Here is a 17,443-nt window from a genome sequence, read left to right as displayed (position 1 = left end):
TCCTGCCTCAGCCTCCCGAGTAGCTGGGACTACAGGCGCCCGCCATCACACGCAGCTAATTTTTGTATTTTTAGTAGAGATGGGGTTTCACCACGTTGACCAGGATTGTCTTATCTCCTGACCTTGTGATCTGCCAGCCTTGGCCTCCCAAAATGCTGGGATTACAGGTGTGAGCCACCACACTCGGCCCATTGCTGATTCTTTTAAAAGTAAGTTGCAAGAACTGCTTTTGAACGCTTTTTTTTTTTTTTTTAAGATAGGGTCTCCTTCTGTTACCCAGGCTAGAGTGCAGTTGTGCAATTCTAACTCACCACAACCTTGAACTCCTGGCCCCAAGTGATCCTCCTGCCTCAGCATCCCAAGTTGCTAGGACTACAAGTATGTGTCACCACACTTGGCCTGAACAACTTTTTTTGACTTATGAATAGACACTGTTTATGTAGAATTTCATGTCTTGTTCATTTGTTTGTCGCTCAACATTACAAAATGTGGAAGGTTCCTCCAAGTCCTCTTATGTAGTTTTAGTGAGCTCATTTTCATTGATGTATGCTTCTCCATTGTTTGGATATAACACCGTTTATTCCTCATTGTACTCAAATGGGTATTTGGCTTATTCTTAATTTTGTCTATTACAAAAAATTGTGATGAACATTCTTATACATGCCTCCTGGTGCAAATAAGCACACAATCCTGTTAGATATACACCTAGGAGTGGACCTGCAAAGGTGTGTGTGTCCTCATCTCAACTGTACAGAGCTGAACTGCTTCCAGAATAATTGCTCCAATTTATACTCACACCAGCAGTGTATGAATGCTCTGGTCGCTCCATATCTTCACCAATACTTAGTGAGTCTTCTTAATTTTCCCCAATGTGATATGCATGGAATAATATCTCCTGGTCATCTCATTTGCATTTCTGTGACTACTAATGAGTGTGAGCACATTTTTCCTGTTTCAAAAATTGTTAGGATTACCTAGAAACATGGGGAACTCTTATGACCTATACTATTATGGCCATAATAGTGTAAAACATACCCGCATATGGCAAAGGATTGCAAAACAATAGGCAAAATAGGTGGTGTGTTAGTTCCCTGGGGTTCTGTAACAAAGTACCACGAACTGAGTGGGTTAAACAACAGGAAATGGTTGTCTCGTGGTCCTGGAGACCAGAAATCCTAGATCAAGGGACTGGCAGGGTTAGTTTCTTCTGAGGCTGAGGGAGAATGTGTCCTATGCTTCTCTCTTAGCTTCTGGTGGTTTTCTGGCCATTTTTGGAGTTTATTGGCTTTTGGAAGCATCGCCCCATCTCTGCCTTCATGTCCATGTGGTGTTCCTCCTACGTGTATCTGTGTTTGTCTCTAGATGTCCCTTTTTAAAATAAGGACGGCCGAGTGCAGTGGCTCACACCTGTAATCCCAGCACTTTAGGAGGCCAAGGGGGGCAGATCACTTGTGGCCAGGAGTTTGAGACCAGCCTGGCCAACATGGTGAAATCCCGTCTCCACTGAAAACACAAAAATTAGACTGGTGTGGTGGCGCATGCCTGTAATCCCAGCTACTCTGGAGGCTGAGGCAGGAGAATTGCTTGAACCCGGGAGGTGGAGGCTGCAGTGAGCTGAGATCGCACCACTGCACCCCAGCCTGGGCGACAGAGTGGGGAAAAAAAAGGACAACTGTTATATTGGATTAGGGGTTCACCCTATTTCAGCATGACCTCATCTTAATTTAACTAATTACATCTGCAATGACTCTATTTCCCAATAAGCTCACATTTTGAGATACCAGGAGTCAAGAGTTCGACATATGATGTTTTTTTTTTGAGATGAAGTCTTGCTCTGTCACCCAGGCTGGAGTACAGTGGGGGCAATCTCAGCTCACTGGAACCTCTGCCTCCGAGGTTCAAGTGATTCTCGTGCCTCAGTCTCCTGAGTAGCTGGGATTACAGGCATATCACCACACCCAGCTAATTTTTATATTTTTGGTAGAGACAAAGTTTTACCTTGTTGGTCAGGCTGGTCTCAAACTCCTGACCACAAGTGATCCACTCGCCTTGGCCTCCCAAAGTGCTGGGATTATAGGTGTGAGCCACTGCACCCGGCCTCAATGTATGAATTTCTGAGGGGACATGATTTGACTTATAGCAACTGGCTAGGTAATTTTTCTTTCCCTTCTTTCAAACATGTAGTATAGATGTTTGAATAACATAGAGAATAACAGAGGAAAAAAGTTTTGGTGTTAGAAAGGACTGATTCAAATCCTAACTGTGCCTCTTGTTAGCTTGTGATTTAAGCGCTGAACCTGCAGCCTATCCTGTGTTGAACTGCTGTATCTTAGACAGTTTGTGAGAAGATGAAATAAGATGTGTAAATGGCATATCATGGTGTTTGACACATAAAGGCAGTCAATATATGTTAGTTCCTCCTTTCTTATTTGTTTCATTGTATTCATTTTTTAAAACCTTTTATTTTTGAGACGGAGTCTCGCTCTGTCACCCAGGCTGGAGTGCAGTGGTGCGATCTCAGCTCACTGCAACCTCCACCTCCCAGGTTCAAGTGATTCTCCTGCCTCAGCCTCCCGAGTAGCTGGGACTACAGGGACCCACCCTCACGCCCAGCCGATTTTTGTGCCGAGCCAATTTTTGTATTTTTAGTAGAGACAGGGTTTCACCATGTTGGCCAGACTGGTCTTGAACTCCTGACCTCATGTGATCTGTCTGCCTTGGCCTCCCAAAGTGCTGGGATTACAAGTAGGAGCTACCACGCCTGGCCTGTATTCATTTTTTAAAAATTTTATTTTACTTTCAGGGGTACATGTGCAGGTTTGTTATACAGGTAAACCTGTGTCATGGGGGTTTGTTGTACAGATTATCTTTGTCACCCAGGTATTAGGCCTAGTACTCATTAGTTATTTTTCCTAATCCGCTCTCTCCTCCTACCCTCCAGCCTCCAATAGGCCCCAGTGTGTGTTGTTCCCCTCTATGTGTCGGTGTGTTCAAATCATTTAGCTCCCACATGTAAGTGAGAACACGTGGTATTTGGTTTTCTGTTCCTACGTTAGTTTGCTTAGGATAATGGACCCCAGCTCCATCCATGTTCCTACAAAGGACATGATCTTGTTCTTTTTCATGACTGCGTAGTATTCCATGGTGTATCTGTACCACATTTTCTTTATCCAGTCTATCATTGATGGGCATTTAGGTTGATTCCATGTCTTTGCTATTGTGAATGGTGCTATGATAAATATTCTCATGTGTGTGTCTTTGTGGTAGAATGATTTATATTCCTTTGGATAAATACTCAATAATCAGGTTGCTGGGTCAAATGGTAGTTCTGTTTTTAGCTCTTTGAGGAATCGCCACACTTCTTTTCACCATGGTTGAACTAATTTACACCCCCCACCAACAGTGTATAAGCATTCCGTTTTCTCTGCAACCCCCTGCCCCCAGCATCTGTTATTTTTTGGCTTTGTAGTAATAGCCATTCTGACTGATGTGAGATGGAATCTCATTATGGTATTGATTTGCATTTCTCTAATGATCGGTGATGTAAAGTTTTTTTTCTTCATATGCTTATTGGCTGCATGTATGTCTTAAAACTACAAGTAGCTACCTAGCTGGGGAGATGAATGAAAGCTGTTGGGAAATGTCATTGTCCTTGGTGTCCAAGAAAAGAGTCACACAAATCATTTCCTAGGTTGAAATGTCCACCACTTCATCGTGAGAAGCCGAGAGCACTTTTCACGCTAAGCTGTGAGAAGCAGAGAGTGGCGGTGGGGGTGTCAGTACAGGGATCTGAGATTCCGTTCTCTGTTGCTTTGTGTTTCAATCACCTTGGACAGAAATCAGCTTTGCACAGGAGACTAGGTGCCCACTGCCTCCTGAGTTCAGAGACCCAGATCCTCTTTCCGGCTGTGTTAACAGATGACCAGGTATCTCAGGATCTTGGGCCACACTCTAAGCCAGCAAGGAGGAGCAGTGTAAGAGGGTTGAAGGGGAGCGTTTCCTTCCAAGGGCTGGGTGGAGTTTCCCAGAAATAAGCATGCAGAGTAGGAGCATCTTGGAGCAGAGTGAGCTGCGGTCATGATTGAAGGCAGGGATGCTAGCAGCAAGGACCCCAAAGAATTATCAGCATTGGGGCCCAAACTTCCCCTCAGGCTGGGGGAAACTGGTGAGTCAAGGAGCTGGGACCAGAAGCCCTTTTATGTGCAATTAAGAGCTTGGTGGGCCGGGCGCGGTGGCTCACGCTTATAATCCCAGCACTTTGGGAGGCCGAGGTAGGTGAATCACAAGGTCAGGAGTTCGAGACCAGCCTGGCCAACATGGCAAAACCCCATCTCTACTAAAAAATACAAAAAAATTAGCTGGGCATGGTGGCGGGCACCTGTAATCCCAGCTACTCGGGAAGCTGAGGCAGGGGAATCTATTGAACCCTGGAGGCGGAGGTTGCAGTGAGCCGAGATCATGCCACTGCACTCCAGGCCAGGTGGCAGTGGGAGACTCCATCTCAAAAAAAAAAAAAAAAAAGAGCTGGGTGCTGGGTTGCCCCTGCACTCTAACCATAGGCAGGAGAAAGAGAGGGCATGGAGTTCCCATCTTTCTGAGGCTTCCTCCTCATTACTCCACATCCCAGAGGGACAGGCTTCTTTTTCTAGTCTTTTCTGAGTCCTCAATATCCGGTAGGTTCAGCAGGGGGCCCAGAAGAGCACGGAGGTTTCAGCGATTTCCCTGCAGCCTGAGAGGAGACTCGGGCATCTAAGGAAAAGAGAGTGGATGTCCCTGAAGGGAGGGGAAGCTGACCTGGTTTCCACCCAGGGCAGCGGGCACAGAAGCCCCATGACAAGACCTGGAAATGCTGGGTGTGGTGGCTCACGCCTGTAATCCCAGCACTTTGGGAGGCCGAGACGGGTGGATCACAAGGTCAGGAGATCGAGACCATCCTGGCTAACACGGTGAAACCCCGTCTCTACTAAAAATACAAAAAATTAGCTGGGCACAGTGGCGGGTGCCTGTAGTCCCAGCTGCTCGGGAGGCTGAGGCAGGAGAATGGCGTGAACCCAGGAGGCGAAGCTTGCAGAGAGCAGAGATCGTGCCACTGCACTCCAGCCTGGGCGACAGAGCAAGATTCTGTCTCGGAAAAATAAAATAAAATAAAATAAAAAATAAAAAAAGACCTCGAAGTATCTTTTCCTGGTGGTGTCTCTGATCCTGCTTCTCCTGGTTGTTCTCCTCAGTGTGCTTCTGTCCAAAGGTAAGGTGGCTGAATCAGGGGGGACCGGGTGGCCCCGGGACAGCAGGCATGCAGGCTCCCAACCTGTAGGGTGGGTCGGGTTCGGAAACGCTGGGACAGGGGTGGAGCTGGAGAGGCTGCTGGTCATGTCCCTGGGGATGACCATGGTGACACAGGAGGGAGCTGACCTCCTCACCAGCCTCAGAGGGAGGCACGCGGGGGTCTGTATGGACTGAAGGAGCAGAATCATTAGCGAGCAGGTTTGAGTGATTGGTGAGTACATCCCCCAAGCCCAGCCCTGAGCTGGGATTAGAACCTTCAGGCTTCCCTGCATTCCCTAAACAGTCCAGACACACTGGAATGAAATTCCCTCCTTACCACTCACTAGCTTGTTGCTTTTAGACAAGAAACTTTATGTCCCTGGGCCTGGGTTTTCTCATCTGCAAAATGAGTGGAACATTTCAGAGCTCCAAAGTGCCTTGCCCTGGGGCTGGAAGAAAGTCTTGGACTCTGGGAGTTGGGGCAACAGAGAGAAACCCCAGGGAGGTTCTTTGGGTGACGGGAGCATCTAGAACATGCTGCTGGCGTCTCTCCCCAGTCTTGAGGATGACGAAGGATGTGCAGGGATGAACAAGGTGAGTGGGCGTCCAAGGAGATGCCCCGCCCCCCCGACCCTTAATCACATCCCCCCACCAGCAACTCTGCCAAGACCTTTACCAGCGCGTTCTCTTTGGGTCTCTCAGTGACACAGGGGTTGGCAGACGCCGGACATGACCGGGACTTCATTCGGGGTGAAATGTTCAGGCAAATAAAGGTTATCCAGGCACGCAATGGTGAGGAGTGGGGAAAGGGAGGTGGGAGAAGGGCGGGGACTCTGCTCCCTTCAGCACTGGTGATGGGGACTTCCTGCAGCAGAGATCTCGGAAAGGCAGCCCAATGCCCGGGGGATTCTTGGGTCTTTTTAGTGCTAGCAGAACATGGAGAAAGTTGAGGTGACATGGTCAGACCAAGGGATAGTGAAGCGATACCAGAAAAGTAAGGCTTTGAGGACAGTGAGACCTGCTCTGCAGGTGTGGCTATGTGCAACAGCGGGGACAGCCCCTTTAACCGCTCTCAGCTTCAGTTCCCTCAGCTGCGGAATCGGGGGAAATGAGCAGCGTCATGCTCAAGAGTCATTGTCGGGATTCTGAGCCTCCTCTTTTCTTTTCCCTCCCCTCCCTTTCCCCTTCCCCTCCTCTTTTTCTTCCCCTCCCCGTCCTCTTTTTCTTCCCCTCCCCCTCTATCCCCTCCCTCTCCCTCCCCTCCCACTCCTCCTCTCCTCCCTTTCCACTCCTCCTCCCCTCCCCTTCCCCTCCTCCTCACCTCCCCCTCCCCTTCCCTCCCCTCCTCTTCCCCTGGACTATGTTGCCCAGCCTTGTGTCACATTCCTGGGCTCAAGCGATCCTCCCACTCTGGCCTCCAAAAGTGCCGGGATTACAGGTGTCTGCTGTAAATCTACGTCTGTCCGGAGCCTCCACTTTAAATCACCACATCAGTGTGCTGCAAAATATGGTGGGTCCTCTGCAGCCTGTCAGATGAATGCAGGGAGTTTGCTAAAATGCAGATACCTGGGTTCCAAACAACCCTATTGGATCACATTCCGTTGTAGGTGGTACCTTTGTGCTACATATTTTAAGTAGAACTCTTTTCCTTCCCAAAACTAAAAAACAAAAGTCGATATCAAAAAATTAATAAAACTTTAAAAAATATTTAATTGACTTTAATGCAAGTTTAATTTAAATTTAAATGAACATTTAATTAAATGAAATGTTTAATAAAATTTCAATGGATAATTGTATAGATCCATGGGGTATAATGTGAGGTTTTGATAAATGTACACATTGTGGGCAGGGCACAGTGACTCATACCTGTCTGTAATCCCAGCACTTTGGGAGGCCAAGGAAGGCAGGTGGATCACTTGAGGCCAGGAGTTCGAGACCAGCCTGGGCACCATGGTGAGACCCTGTCTCTACTAAAAATACAAAAATTAGCCAGGCATGATGGCCTCTGCCTGTAATCCCAGTTTCTTGGGAGGCCGAGGCACAAGAATTGCTTGAACCCAGGAGGCAGAGGCTTCAGTGAGCTGAGATCGTGCAACTGCACTGCAGCCTGGGTGACAGAGAAAGACTCTGTCTCAAAAAAAAAATAAAAATAAAAACAAAAATTTAAAATGTATACATTGTGGAATAATCATTCCACAAGCTAATGAACATATCTATCAGCAAATCAAGCTAATGAATCTATCACCTCACCTACATATTCTTTTGTGTGTATGTGGTGAGAACAGTTAAAATCTACTCTTGGCTGGGTGTGGTGCCTCATGCCTATAATCCCAGCACTCTAGGAGGCCGAGACGGGCGGATCACCTGAGGTCAGGAGTTCGAGACCAGCCTAGCCAACATGGTGAAACCCCGTCTCTACTAAATACAGAAAATTAGCCGGGCGTAGTGATGGGAGCCTGTAATCCTAGGTACTTGGGAGGCTGAGGCAGGAGAATCCCTTGAACCCCATAGGCAGAGGTTGCAGTGAGCCAAGATTGTGCCGTTGCACTCCAGCCTGGGCAACAGGAGCGAAACTCCTTCTCAAACAAAAAGCAAGAAAGAAAGAAGGAAAGAAAGAAAGAAGGAAAGAAAGAATAAAATCTACTCTTTGAGGAATTTTGGAATAGAGATGACGTTATTATTAACTATGGTATCCATGCTGTGCAGTGCATCACGACCAAACTTACTCCTCCTGTCTGATGGAAACTCTGCATCCTTTGACCAACATCTCCTTATCCCACCCCCCTCCCCCATTCCCTGGTAACCACCGTTGTACTCTCTGCTTCTATGAATTAGATTTTTTAGATTCCACAGATAAGTGAGATCATGCAGGATTTATCTTTCTGTGCCTAGCTTATTTCACTTAACAGAATGTAAATAGAACTTTTGAATGACAGGATGAGATATGCTGTGTAAGCCATTGAGTCTCAGTATCCACCACTGCTACACACTATGAAGTCCAGAGAGAACTGATTTCGCGAATCCTGAACCACAGGTCCCAGGAGAAAATACAGAGTTAGGTTCCAGCGAGCCTCTCATCACAACATTTTGTCAACTGATCATACATAGCCTTGTTTGTGTGTGTTTCTGTTTAAATACATTTTTTTTTTTTTTTGAGACAGAGTCTCCCTCTGCCACCCAGGCTGCAGTGTACTGGCACGATCTTGGCTCACTGCAACCTCTGCCTCCCAGGTTCAAGTGATTCTCCTGCCTCAGCCTCCCAAGCAGCTGGGACTACAGGCGTGCACCACCATGCCTGGCTAATTTTTGTATTTTTAGTAGAGATGGGGTTTCGCCATATTGCCCAGGCTGGTCTCGAACTCCTGGCCTCAAGTGATCCACCCAACTCGGCCTCTGAAAGTGCTGGATTACAGGCTCTGTTTAAATACATGTTATATATATTGTTAATTCATTGACTTTGAATTATGGTCAACAGCACTATAGCTCAAGCCTGAATGAAGCTGCTCTAATACACATATTTTCTCCACAAGGCACATCACAGCCTTCTTGCATTTAGGAACACTAGACTGTGCTTCAAAATTATGCCAGGGCCATTTTCAACAACAAAGTCATCAATAAAAAGCACAAAGTCAGGAGTTCGAGACCAGTCTGGCCAACATGGTGAAACCCCGTCTCTACTAAAAATACAAAAATTAGCCAGACGCGGTGGCGTGTGCCTGTAGTCCCAGCCGCTCGGGAGGCTGAGGCTGGAGAATCACTTGAACCCCAGAGGCAGAGGTTGCAGTGAGCCGAGATCGCACCACTGCACTCCTGCCTGGGTGACAGAATGAGACTCCGTCTCAAAAAAAAAAAAAAAAAAAAAAGCACAAAAATGTGAAAAACATGGCACTCAACAGTCCATGAAAAGGACACTTGTTTACAGCAGGAAAGCTGAAACAAGGCAGCAGAGAGTTCTTTTGTTCTATCTCAGACTCAAACTTTTCACTACTCTACTTATCTGCATGAATGACCCCCAAAATGAGTATCAGCTCTGGGGTTACAAATACATTTCAGTGAGTAGGTGCATCTATAAATATGGAACCCACAAATAATGATTGATGGGGTGTGTGTTCTGTAGATGGATATAGATAAAATCAGTGAGAATTTTCCCTCCCACTCCCGAAACCTCATTGCCCTGTTCCCCACGTAAGCCCCAACACAAACTCCCAAGAACTACTGGAATTAGCTGGGCTTTATTCCTTTAGGGCAGCCTTTCTCACACTCAATACGATTGACATGTGGGGATGAATCATTCTTTGCAGTAAGGGGCTGTCCTGTACATTGCAGGGTGTTTAGCAGCACCCCTGGTCTCCACCTTCTCCATGCCAGTGGTACCTCTCCCCTAGTTGTGGTGAACAAAAATGCCTTCAGACATTGCCAGATGTCCGCGGGGGACAAAATCGCCCCTGATTGAGGACAACTGCTTTAGAGTTTCTTTTTTTTTTTTTGAGATGGAGACTCGCTCTGTTGCCCAGGCTGGGGTGCAGTGGCGCAATCTCGGCTCACTGCAAGCTCTGCCTCCTGGGTTTAAGCAATTCTCTGCCTCAGCCTCCCAAGTAGCTGGGACTACAGGAGCCCACCACCACACCCAGCTAATTTTTTTTTTTTTTGTATTTTTAGCAGAAACAGGATTTCACCATGTTAGCTAGGATGGTCTTGATCTCCTGACCTCGTGATCTACCTGCCTCGACCTCCCAAAGTGCTGGGATTACAGGCGTGAGCCACTGTGCCCAGCTGTAGAGTTTCTTTAAGAAAACAAGGAATATCAAACATATGCTTTTCTATTTTATTTAAAGGTAGTATATTATTCACATTCTTCTTTTTTTCTTTTTCTTTTTCTTTTCTTTTTTCTTTTTTTTTTTGAGACGGAGTTTTGCTCTTGTCGCTCAGGCTGGAGTGCAATGGCGTGATCTCAGCTCACTGCAACTTCCGCCTCCTGTGTTCAAGCAATCTCCTGCCTCAGAGTCCTGAGTAGCTGGGATTACAGGTGCCCGCCACCACGCCCAGCCAATTTTTGTATTTTTAGTAGAGATGGGGTTTCACTATGTTGGACAGGCTGGTCTTGAACTCCTGACCTCAAGTGAACCACCCGCCTCAGCCTCCCAATGTGCTGGGATTACAGGCATGAGCCAACCACGCCTGGCACATTATTCCTAGAGTTGCCTTTTCCACTTAATAGGATATTTATGGCATTTTTTTTTTTTTTTTTTTTTTTTTTTTGAGACAGGGCTTCACTCTGTCACCCAGGGTGGAATGCAGTGATGCCATCTTGGCTCACTGCAATCTCCAACTCCTGGATTCAAGCAATTCTCCCACCTCAGCCTCCCAAGTAGCTGGGACTAGGTGCGTGCCACCGTGCCCAGCTAATTTTTGTATTTTTTTAGTAGAGACGGGGTTTCACCATGTTGGCCGGGTTGGTCTCAAACTCCTGACCCCAACTGATTCACCTGCCTTAGCCTCCCAAAGTGTTGGGATTACAGGCGTGAGCCAACACGCCTAGTAGGATATTTATGGCATTTTAGTATGTCCTTCTGATATGTTTCAGTAATGTCAAGCACCAACTGTCTAGGTAGTGAGTTCCCCATTGCTGGGTGTATTCAAGTGGACGCCATTAAGAATGTGGCCAGAAGCGAGTGGGTGGGCAACTGGGTGGAAAGCTGGATACACTAAATTTGCTAATGGCTCCATCCTCACAGAATCCTCCTGCCTGCCCTGCCCCAAGAGCTGGAAGGCCTTCCAGGGCTTCTGTTATAGCTTCTTTTCAGACAACCTCACTTGGCCCCAGGCCAATGATTCTTGTGCCCAGAACCAAGCGCACTTGGTTATCATCAACAGCCGAGCAGAACAGGTGGGAAACGGAAAGGTAGGACCTTAGTGGAGGTGGAGGAAGGATTCTACAAGGATTTTGAGATTCCTATCCTTATCCCCTTTGGGATCATGTACAGTACTCTTAGTGGGATCTTGAATATCTGCCTGCTCTTGCCCCAACCCAATCTCACTGCTCTGTCATTCAGGGAACGGACCCTGTGCACTGTAGTCTTGTCTCGAAGCCCTGATTCCTGTGGGTCACTCTCTGGAGAGTACTTTCCTTTGCCATCTGCATGGAGAACTCTTATTCATCCCTCAAAAGCCCAACACAAACATACCTTCCTCCACATCCTCTTGTAGCATCATCAGAGATTTTTTTTTTTTTTTTTAAGATGAAGTCTCGCTCTGTCGCCAGGCTGCAGTGCAGTGGCGCAATCTCAGCTCACTACAACCTCCATCTCCCAGGTTCAAGCGATTCTCCTGCCTCAGCCTCCCAAGTAGCTGGGACTACAGGCACGTGCTACCATGCCCAGCTAACTTTTGTATTTTTAGTAGAGACAAGGTTTCACTATGTTGGCCAGAATGGTCTCGATCTCCTGACCTCAGGTGATCCACCCGCCTCTGCCTCCCAAAGTGTTGGGATTACAGGCATGAGCCACCGCGCCCGGCCCATCAGAGATCTTTATCCCAGCACTTCATGCTGCATTGGGGTTGCCTGGTATCCACTGACTCTGGGGCTAGATCTGAATCATGTCTGGGTCTCCTAGGCCAAAAACAAGGCTTGACCCAAGATAGGGTCTCAAGACTGTCCCTGGGATTGAGTCTCCTGATAGAAGTCTTCCTACGGCCTATAGATCAAACTGCTTGCTCTGACATGCATGCTTACAGCCAATATTTATCCAGGGGGTCTTCCTAGGTGCACACACTTCTCACAATTGACTTGTGAGTATATATATATATATTTTTGTTGTTGTTGTTGTTGTTGTTTTGTGTTTTTTTGAGACAGAGTCTCGCTCTGTTGCCCAGGCTGGAGTGCGGTGGGGCGATCTCGGCTCACTGCAACCTCTGCCTGCAGGGTTCACGCCATTCTCCTGCCTCAGCTTCCCGAGTAGCTGGGACTACAGGTACCCGCCACCATACCCGGCTAAATGTTTTTTTGTATTTTTAGTAGAGACGGGGTTTCACTGTGTTAGCCAGGATGGTCTCGATTTCCTGACCTCGTGATCCACCCACCTTGGCCTCCCAAAGTGCTGGGATTGCAGGCATGAGCCAACGTGCCCAGCTGTGAGAATATATTAAGAGCTGGGGATCTCTATTCTTTTGTTTGTGCTGATGGGGAAACTGAGGGATGGCTGAATTGTTGGAGGCCATTACAACGTGTATTACTTTCAATGGCAAAACTACGATTATTTTATTTTTTATTTCCATAGGTCTTCGGGGAACAGGTGGAATTCCTTGGAAGCTGAAATGATGGAGGCGGGGGTGTCCAGAGGGTGAGAGGAGTAAGATGCAGAGACACAGTTAGATGGAAAGGCAGACAGAGGCAGGCAGGGAATTCACTGCCCTTGAATCCTGACTTTGAATCCCAGATCTACTATGTATTAGGTTGGTGCAAAAGTTATCGTGGTTTTACCACTATAGAAAACAGTATGGAGATTCCTTAAAGAACTGAAAATAGGGCCGGACACCATGGCTCACGCCTGTAATCCCAGCACTTTGGGAGGTCGAGGGAGGTGGATCACCTCCCTCGTCAGGTGGTATTTGGTTACATGAGTAAGTTATTTAGTGGTGATTTGTGAGATTTTGTGCACCCATCACCTGAGCAGTATACACTGAACCTAATTTTATCCGTCACCCCTTCCCACCCTTTACCCCCAAGTTCCCAAAGTCCATTGTGTCATTATTATGCCTTTGCATCCTCATAGTTTAGCTCCCACTTATGAGAGAACATACGATGTTTGGTTTTCCATTCCTGAGTTAGTTCACTTAGAATAATGGTCTCCAATTCCATCCAGGTTGCTGTGAATGCCATTAATACATTCCTTTTTATGGCTGAGTAGTATTCCACTGTGTGTGTGCATATATACATACATATACACATATGTGTATATATGTGTGTGTATATATATACACATATATGTATATATATACATATATGTATGTGTATATATATATACATATATGTGTGTATGTATACACACACATATATATGTATGTGTGTATATATATATCTCACAGTTTCTTTATCCACTCGTTGATTGATGGGCATTTGGGCTGGTTCCATATTTTTGCAATAGTGAGTTGTGCTGCCATAAATGTGCTTGTGCAAATATCTTTTTCGTATAATGACTTCTTTTCCTCTGGGTAGATACCCAGTAGTGGGATTGGTGGATCAGATGGTAGTTCTATTTTTAGTTCTTTTTTTCCTTTTCTTTCTTTTTTTTTTGAGACAGAGTTTTGCTCTTGGTGCCCAGGCTGGAGTACAATGGTGTGATCTCGGCTCACCGCAACCTTCGCCTCCCAGCTTCAAGCAATTCTCCTGCTGCAGCCTCCCGAGTAGCTGAGATTACAGGCATGTGCCACCATGCCTGGCTAATTTTGTATTTTTAGTATAGACGGGATTTCTCTGTGTTGGTCAGGCTGGTCTCGAACTCCTGACCTCAGGTGATCCACCTCCCTCGACCTCCCAAAGTGCTGGGATTACAGGCGTGAGCCACCGCACCCAGCCCTATTTTTAGTTCTTTAAGGAATCTCCACACTGTTTTCTATAGTGGTAAAACCACGATAACTTTTGCACCAACCTAATACATAGTAGATCTGGGATTCAAAGTCAGGATTCAAGGGCAGTGAATTCCCTGCCTGCCTCTGTCTGCCTGCCCATCTAACTGTGTCTCTGCATCTTACTCCTGTCGCCCTCTGGATACCCCCGCCTCCATCATTTCAGCTTCCAAGGAATTCCACCTCCCAAATGTACCTTCTTCCCTCCAGGACTTCCTGACATCAACTATCCAGGTGACATCCTGGATAGGCCTCTTCAAAGATGGCCAAGGAAGTGCCCACAGGTGGACAGATGGCTCAGCCCCCACCTACATGTGAGTATCTCCTCTGACACCCAAGATAGTCTCCCCTAAGAGGCAGGCATGGCTTTCAGGCAGTAAGTTATGACCACTGTAGGTGTTTCTCTTTCATTCATTCACAATGAAGTGCCCGTAGTAGCTCCCAAACTGCCTGATATCCTTTCTGTTTTTGTTTTTTTTGAGATGGAGTTTCGCTCTTGTTGCCCAGGCTGGAGTGCAGTGGTGCGATCTTGGCTCACTGCCACCTCTGCCTCCTGGGTTCAAGCGATTCTCCTGCCTCAGCTTTCTGAGTAGCTGGAATTACAGGCACCCGCCACCACACCAACCTAATTTTTTGTATTTTTAGTAGAGACAGGGTTTCATCATGTTGGCCAGGCTGGTCTCAAACTCCTGACCTCAGGTGATTCACCCGCCTCGGCCTCCAGAAGTGCTGGGATTACAGGCGTGAACCACCATGCCCAGCCGACATCCTTTCTATTACCCTAGTTATTTTTATTTTGTTACTTGACAAGAGTGTTCCCAGTTTGGATGCTTGAGAAATTATGGGTTCAATGTCAAACTCTTTTTTTTTAAATTTAAATATACTTTATTGCTAAAAAGTGCTGACAATCATCTGAGACTTCAGAGAGAGTCGTAATCTTTTTTAAATTTTATTTTAATTTAATTTCTGGGGTACATGTGCAGGATATGCAGGTTGGTTACATAAGTAAATGTGTGCGATGATTGTTTGCTGCACCTATCAACTCATCACCTAGATATTAAACCCAGCATGCATTAGCTATTTTTCCTAACGCTCTCCCTCCCCCAACCCCACCTCCTGACAGGCCTCAGTTGTGTTGTTCCCCTCCCTGTGTCCATGTGTTCTCATTGTTCGGCTCCCACTTATAAGTGAGAAGACGCTGTGTTTGGTTTTCTGTTCCTGCATTAGTTCCCTGAAAATAACGGCTTCCAGCTCCATCCATATCCTTGTAAAGGACACGATCTCGTTCCTTTTTATGATTGCATAGTATTTCATGCTGTATATGTACCACATTTTCTTTATCCAGTCTATCATGGATGGTCATTTGGGTTAATTCCATTTCTTAAATAGTGCTGCAGTGAACACATGCATGCATGTATCTTTGTAACAGAATGATTTATATTCCTCTGGGCGTATACCCAGTAATGGGATTGCTGGGTCAAATGGTATTTCTGGTTCTAGATCTTTGAGGAATTCCACAATGGTTGAATTAATTTACATTCCCACCAACAGTGTAAAAGCATTCCTGTTTCTCTGCAACCTTGCCAGCACCCGTTGTCAAACTGCTTTCTTTGTTGCAGGACTTTTCAGAGCCTTGAATATGCTAATGAGCACTAAGCTTATTCAGAAGGAGTGAAACAATGTAGCATTTGCCAACTGTATGACTTTCCCATGGCTGCCATAGCAAAGTACTGCAAACTGGGTGGCTTAAAACAACAGAAATGTGTTCTTTCACAGTTCTGGAGGCCAGAGGTTTCCAGTCAAAATGTCAGTAGGGCCATGCCCCTTCCAAAGGGTCTAAGGAAGAAGAATCTTTCCCTGTGTTTTCCAGCTTCTGGTGGCTCCAGGCATTCCTTGGCTTGCGGCGGCATCACTCCACCATCTGCCTCTGTCTTCTCATGGCCTTCTCCTTGCCCCTGTGTCTCCTCTTTTCTGTCTGTTATAAGGACACTCATCATTGGATTTAGGGCCCACCTGACAAACCCAGGATGATCTCATCTTGAGACCTTTCATTTAATTACAGCTGTAAAGACCCCCTTTCCAAGTAAGGTCACATGCACAGGTGTTAGGGGGTTGGACGTGGCATATATTTTTGGAGAGGACACTTTAATTCACTATACCCTTGCATTGTCTTGCATCCTCACACCACGTGCCTTTTTCTGTGACATTTCCTACTTCCTGCATCACCTTCCCTGACCAGCAAGCTGCTCTGTATGGGGCCAGGCTTAGGGCAGAAGTTGTCTCATTGGCAAATTGATCTGCAATCTGAGCACCTTCCGTATACCTTACGTGCACTGGTCATCATATCCTCAGAATGAATTTCTATTTTGCAAAACAGGAAATGGCAGCTCATAGACATTAAGACCGTAGTCAAACAGATACAAGTGGCAGAGCTGGAATTTAAATGGGGTCTGCCTGGTTTCAAGCGGAATGGATCTTGGAGAAGGGGAGAAGGCCAGAGGGATAGGGCAGTCGGATGGTGGCCCAGGAGCTGGAAGACTTTCAGCTTTTCTGAAGGCTGTGGCCTTGTTGCTACTCCTATCTGAGCTCCACTTGGAAAAAAATGGGAAGGGGTTGACCAGATGGTTACCATACAATGGGCTCAATAAATGGCTCCCACTGGGAGTCCTCTTGAGCCTCAGGTGGCAGATCCTGACTCACAGAGGGCAGGAGTTGGGGCTTCAGGCTCTGGTCCCATCAGAAAGGGATGTGGTGGGCATCTTTTCACAGCAACTGGGACTCCAGGAAATTGGATGATAATAGAACCACCCCAGCCTGTGTTATGATGCTCTACCAGCGACACTGGAGCAACTCCTCTTGCAAATCAGAGTCTCCCGTTTACATCTGTGAGAAGAGGCAGAGCTGCTGACCTAGGCCCCTACCCCATAAGATTGACGTAAACCTCTTGTTGTGCATCCTCAACCTCCATCCCTGCCCTCTCTGGGCTCTGAATCCCCAGAGGCAACAATAAAGGACGTTTCTCCAAAGCCTAGAGTCTTTCTTGGCACAAGGCTTGCTCACTTTTCATGTCCTTTTCTGATTTCTGCTGAGTGGAAGAAACGCCCCAGGAGCAATGTTGGGTCCGTCTATCCCTGCAAGGGGGTTGTAGTTCCCACTCCCATTAAAGCCAGGCTTGGCCATGCTCTTGCTTGGGGCAATGAGATGGAACAGGAATTGGCATGTACCACCACTGAGCAGGAGCCTTAAGAGCCTTGTGTGGTTATATTATTTTTGCTTTTCCCTTGCTACAAGAACAGCCCATCCCAGAGAGAGGGGCCACTTTTTCACGCTTGGTCCTGCAAGGAAGAAGACCCTGCAGAACAGAGCTTCTGCGGACCCACTATGGATATAAATGTAGGCAAGAAATGAAGCTTTGTGGTTGTCAGTTGTGTGAATCCAAAAGTTTCTGAGACAGGTCTCAATCAATTTAGAACGTTTATTTTGCCCAGGTTAAGGATGTGCCCCTGACACAGCCTCAGGAGGTACTGACAACATGTGCCCAAGGTGGTCGGGG

At 46.7% G+C, this 17,443-nt stretch overlaps 1 protein-coding gene across 2 annotated transcripts; it reads left to right on the top strand.

Moving 5' to 3' along the window:
• Window positions 1-4,057: 4,057 nt before the first annotated feature.
• Window positions 4,058-16,916, top strand: LOC129020914 (C-type lectin domain family 4 member G-like). 2 transcript variants are annotated; one of them, XM_054465839.2, is made up of 3 exons: window positions 4,058-4,165; window positions 14,101-14,204; window positions 16,660-16,916. In XM_054465839.2, exons 1-3 carry the CDS (start codon window positions 4,094-4,096, stop codon window positions 16,796-16,798), a joined length of 315 nt encoding a protein of 104 aa, XP_054321814.2. In that variant the 5' UTR covers window positions 4,058-4,093; the 3' UTR covers window positions 16,799-16,916. The 2 variants fall into 2 exon arrangements, 1 of the variants encoding a protein (XP_054321814.2); XR_008495926.2 differs by lacking the exon at window positions 4,058-4,165 and adding an exon at window positions 5,936-6,057.
• Window positions 16,917-17,443: the final 527 nt, after the last annotated feature.

This window comes from Pongo pygmaeus, chromosome 20, assembly GCF_028885625.2.
Source record: "Pongo pygmaeus isolate AG05252 chromosome 20, NHGRI_mPonPyg2-v2.0_pri, whole genome shotgun sequence".
In the NCBI taxonomy this organism is placed as follows: domain Eukaryota; kingdom Metazoa; phylum Chordata; class Mammalia; order Primates; family Hominidae; genus Pongo; species Pongo pygmaeus.
The sequence above is the reverse complement of the archived record's forward strand: the minus strand, read 5'-3'. Positions and strand labels throughout refer to the sequence as shown.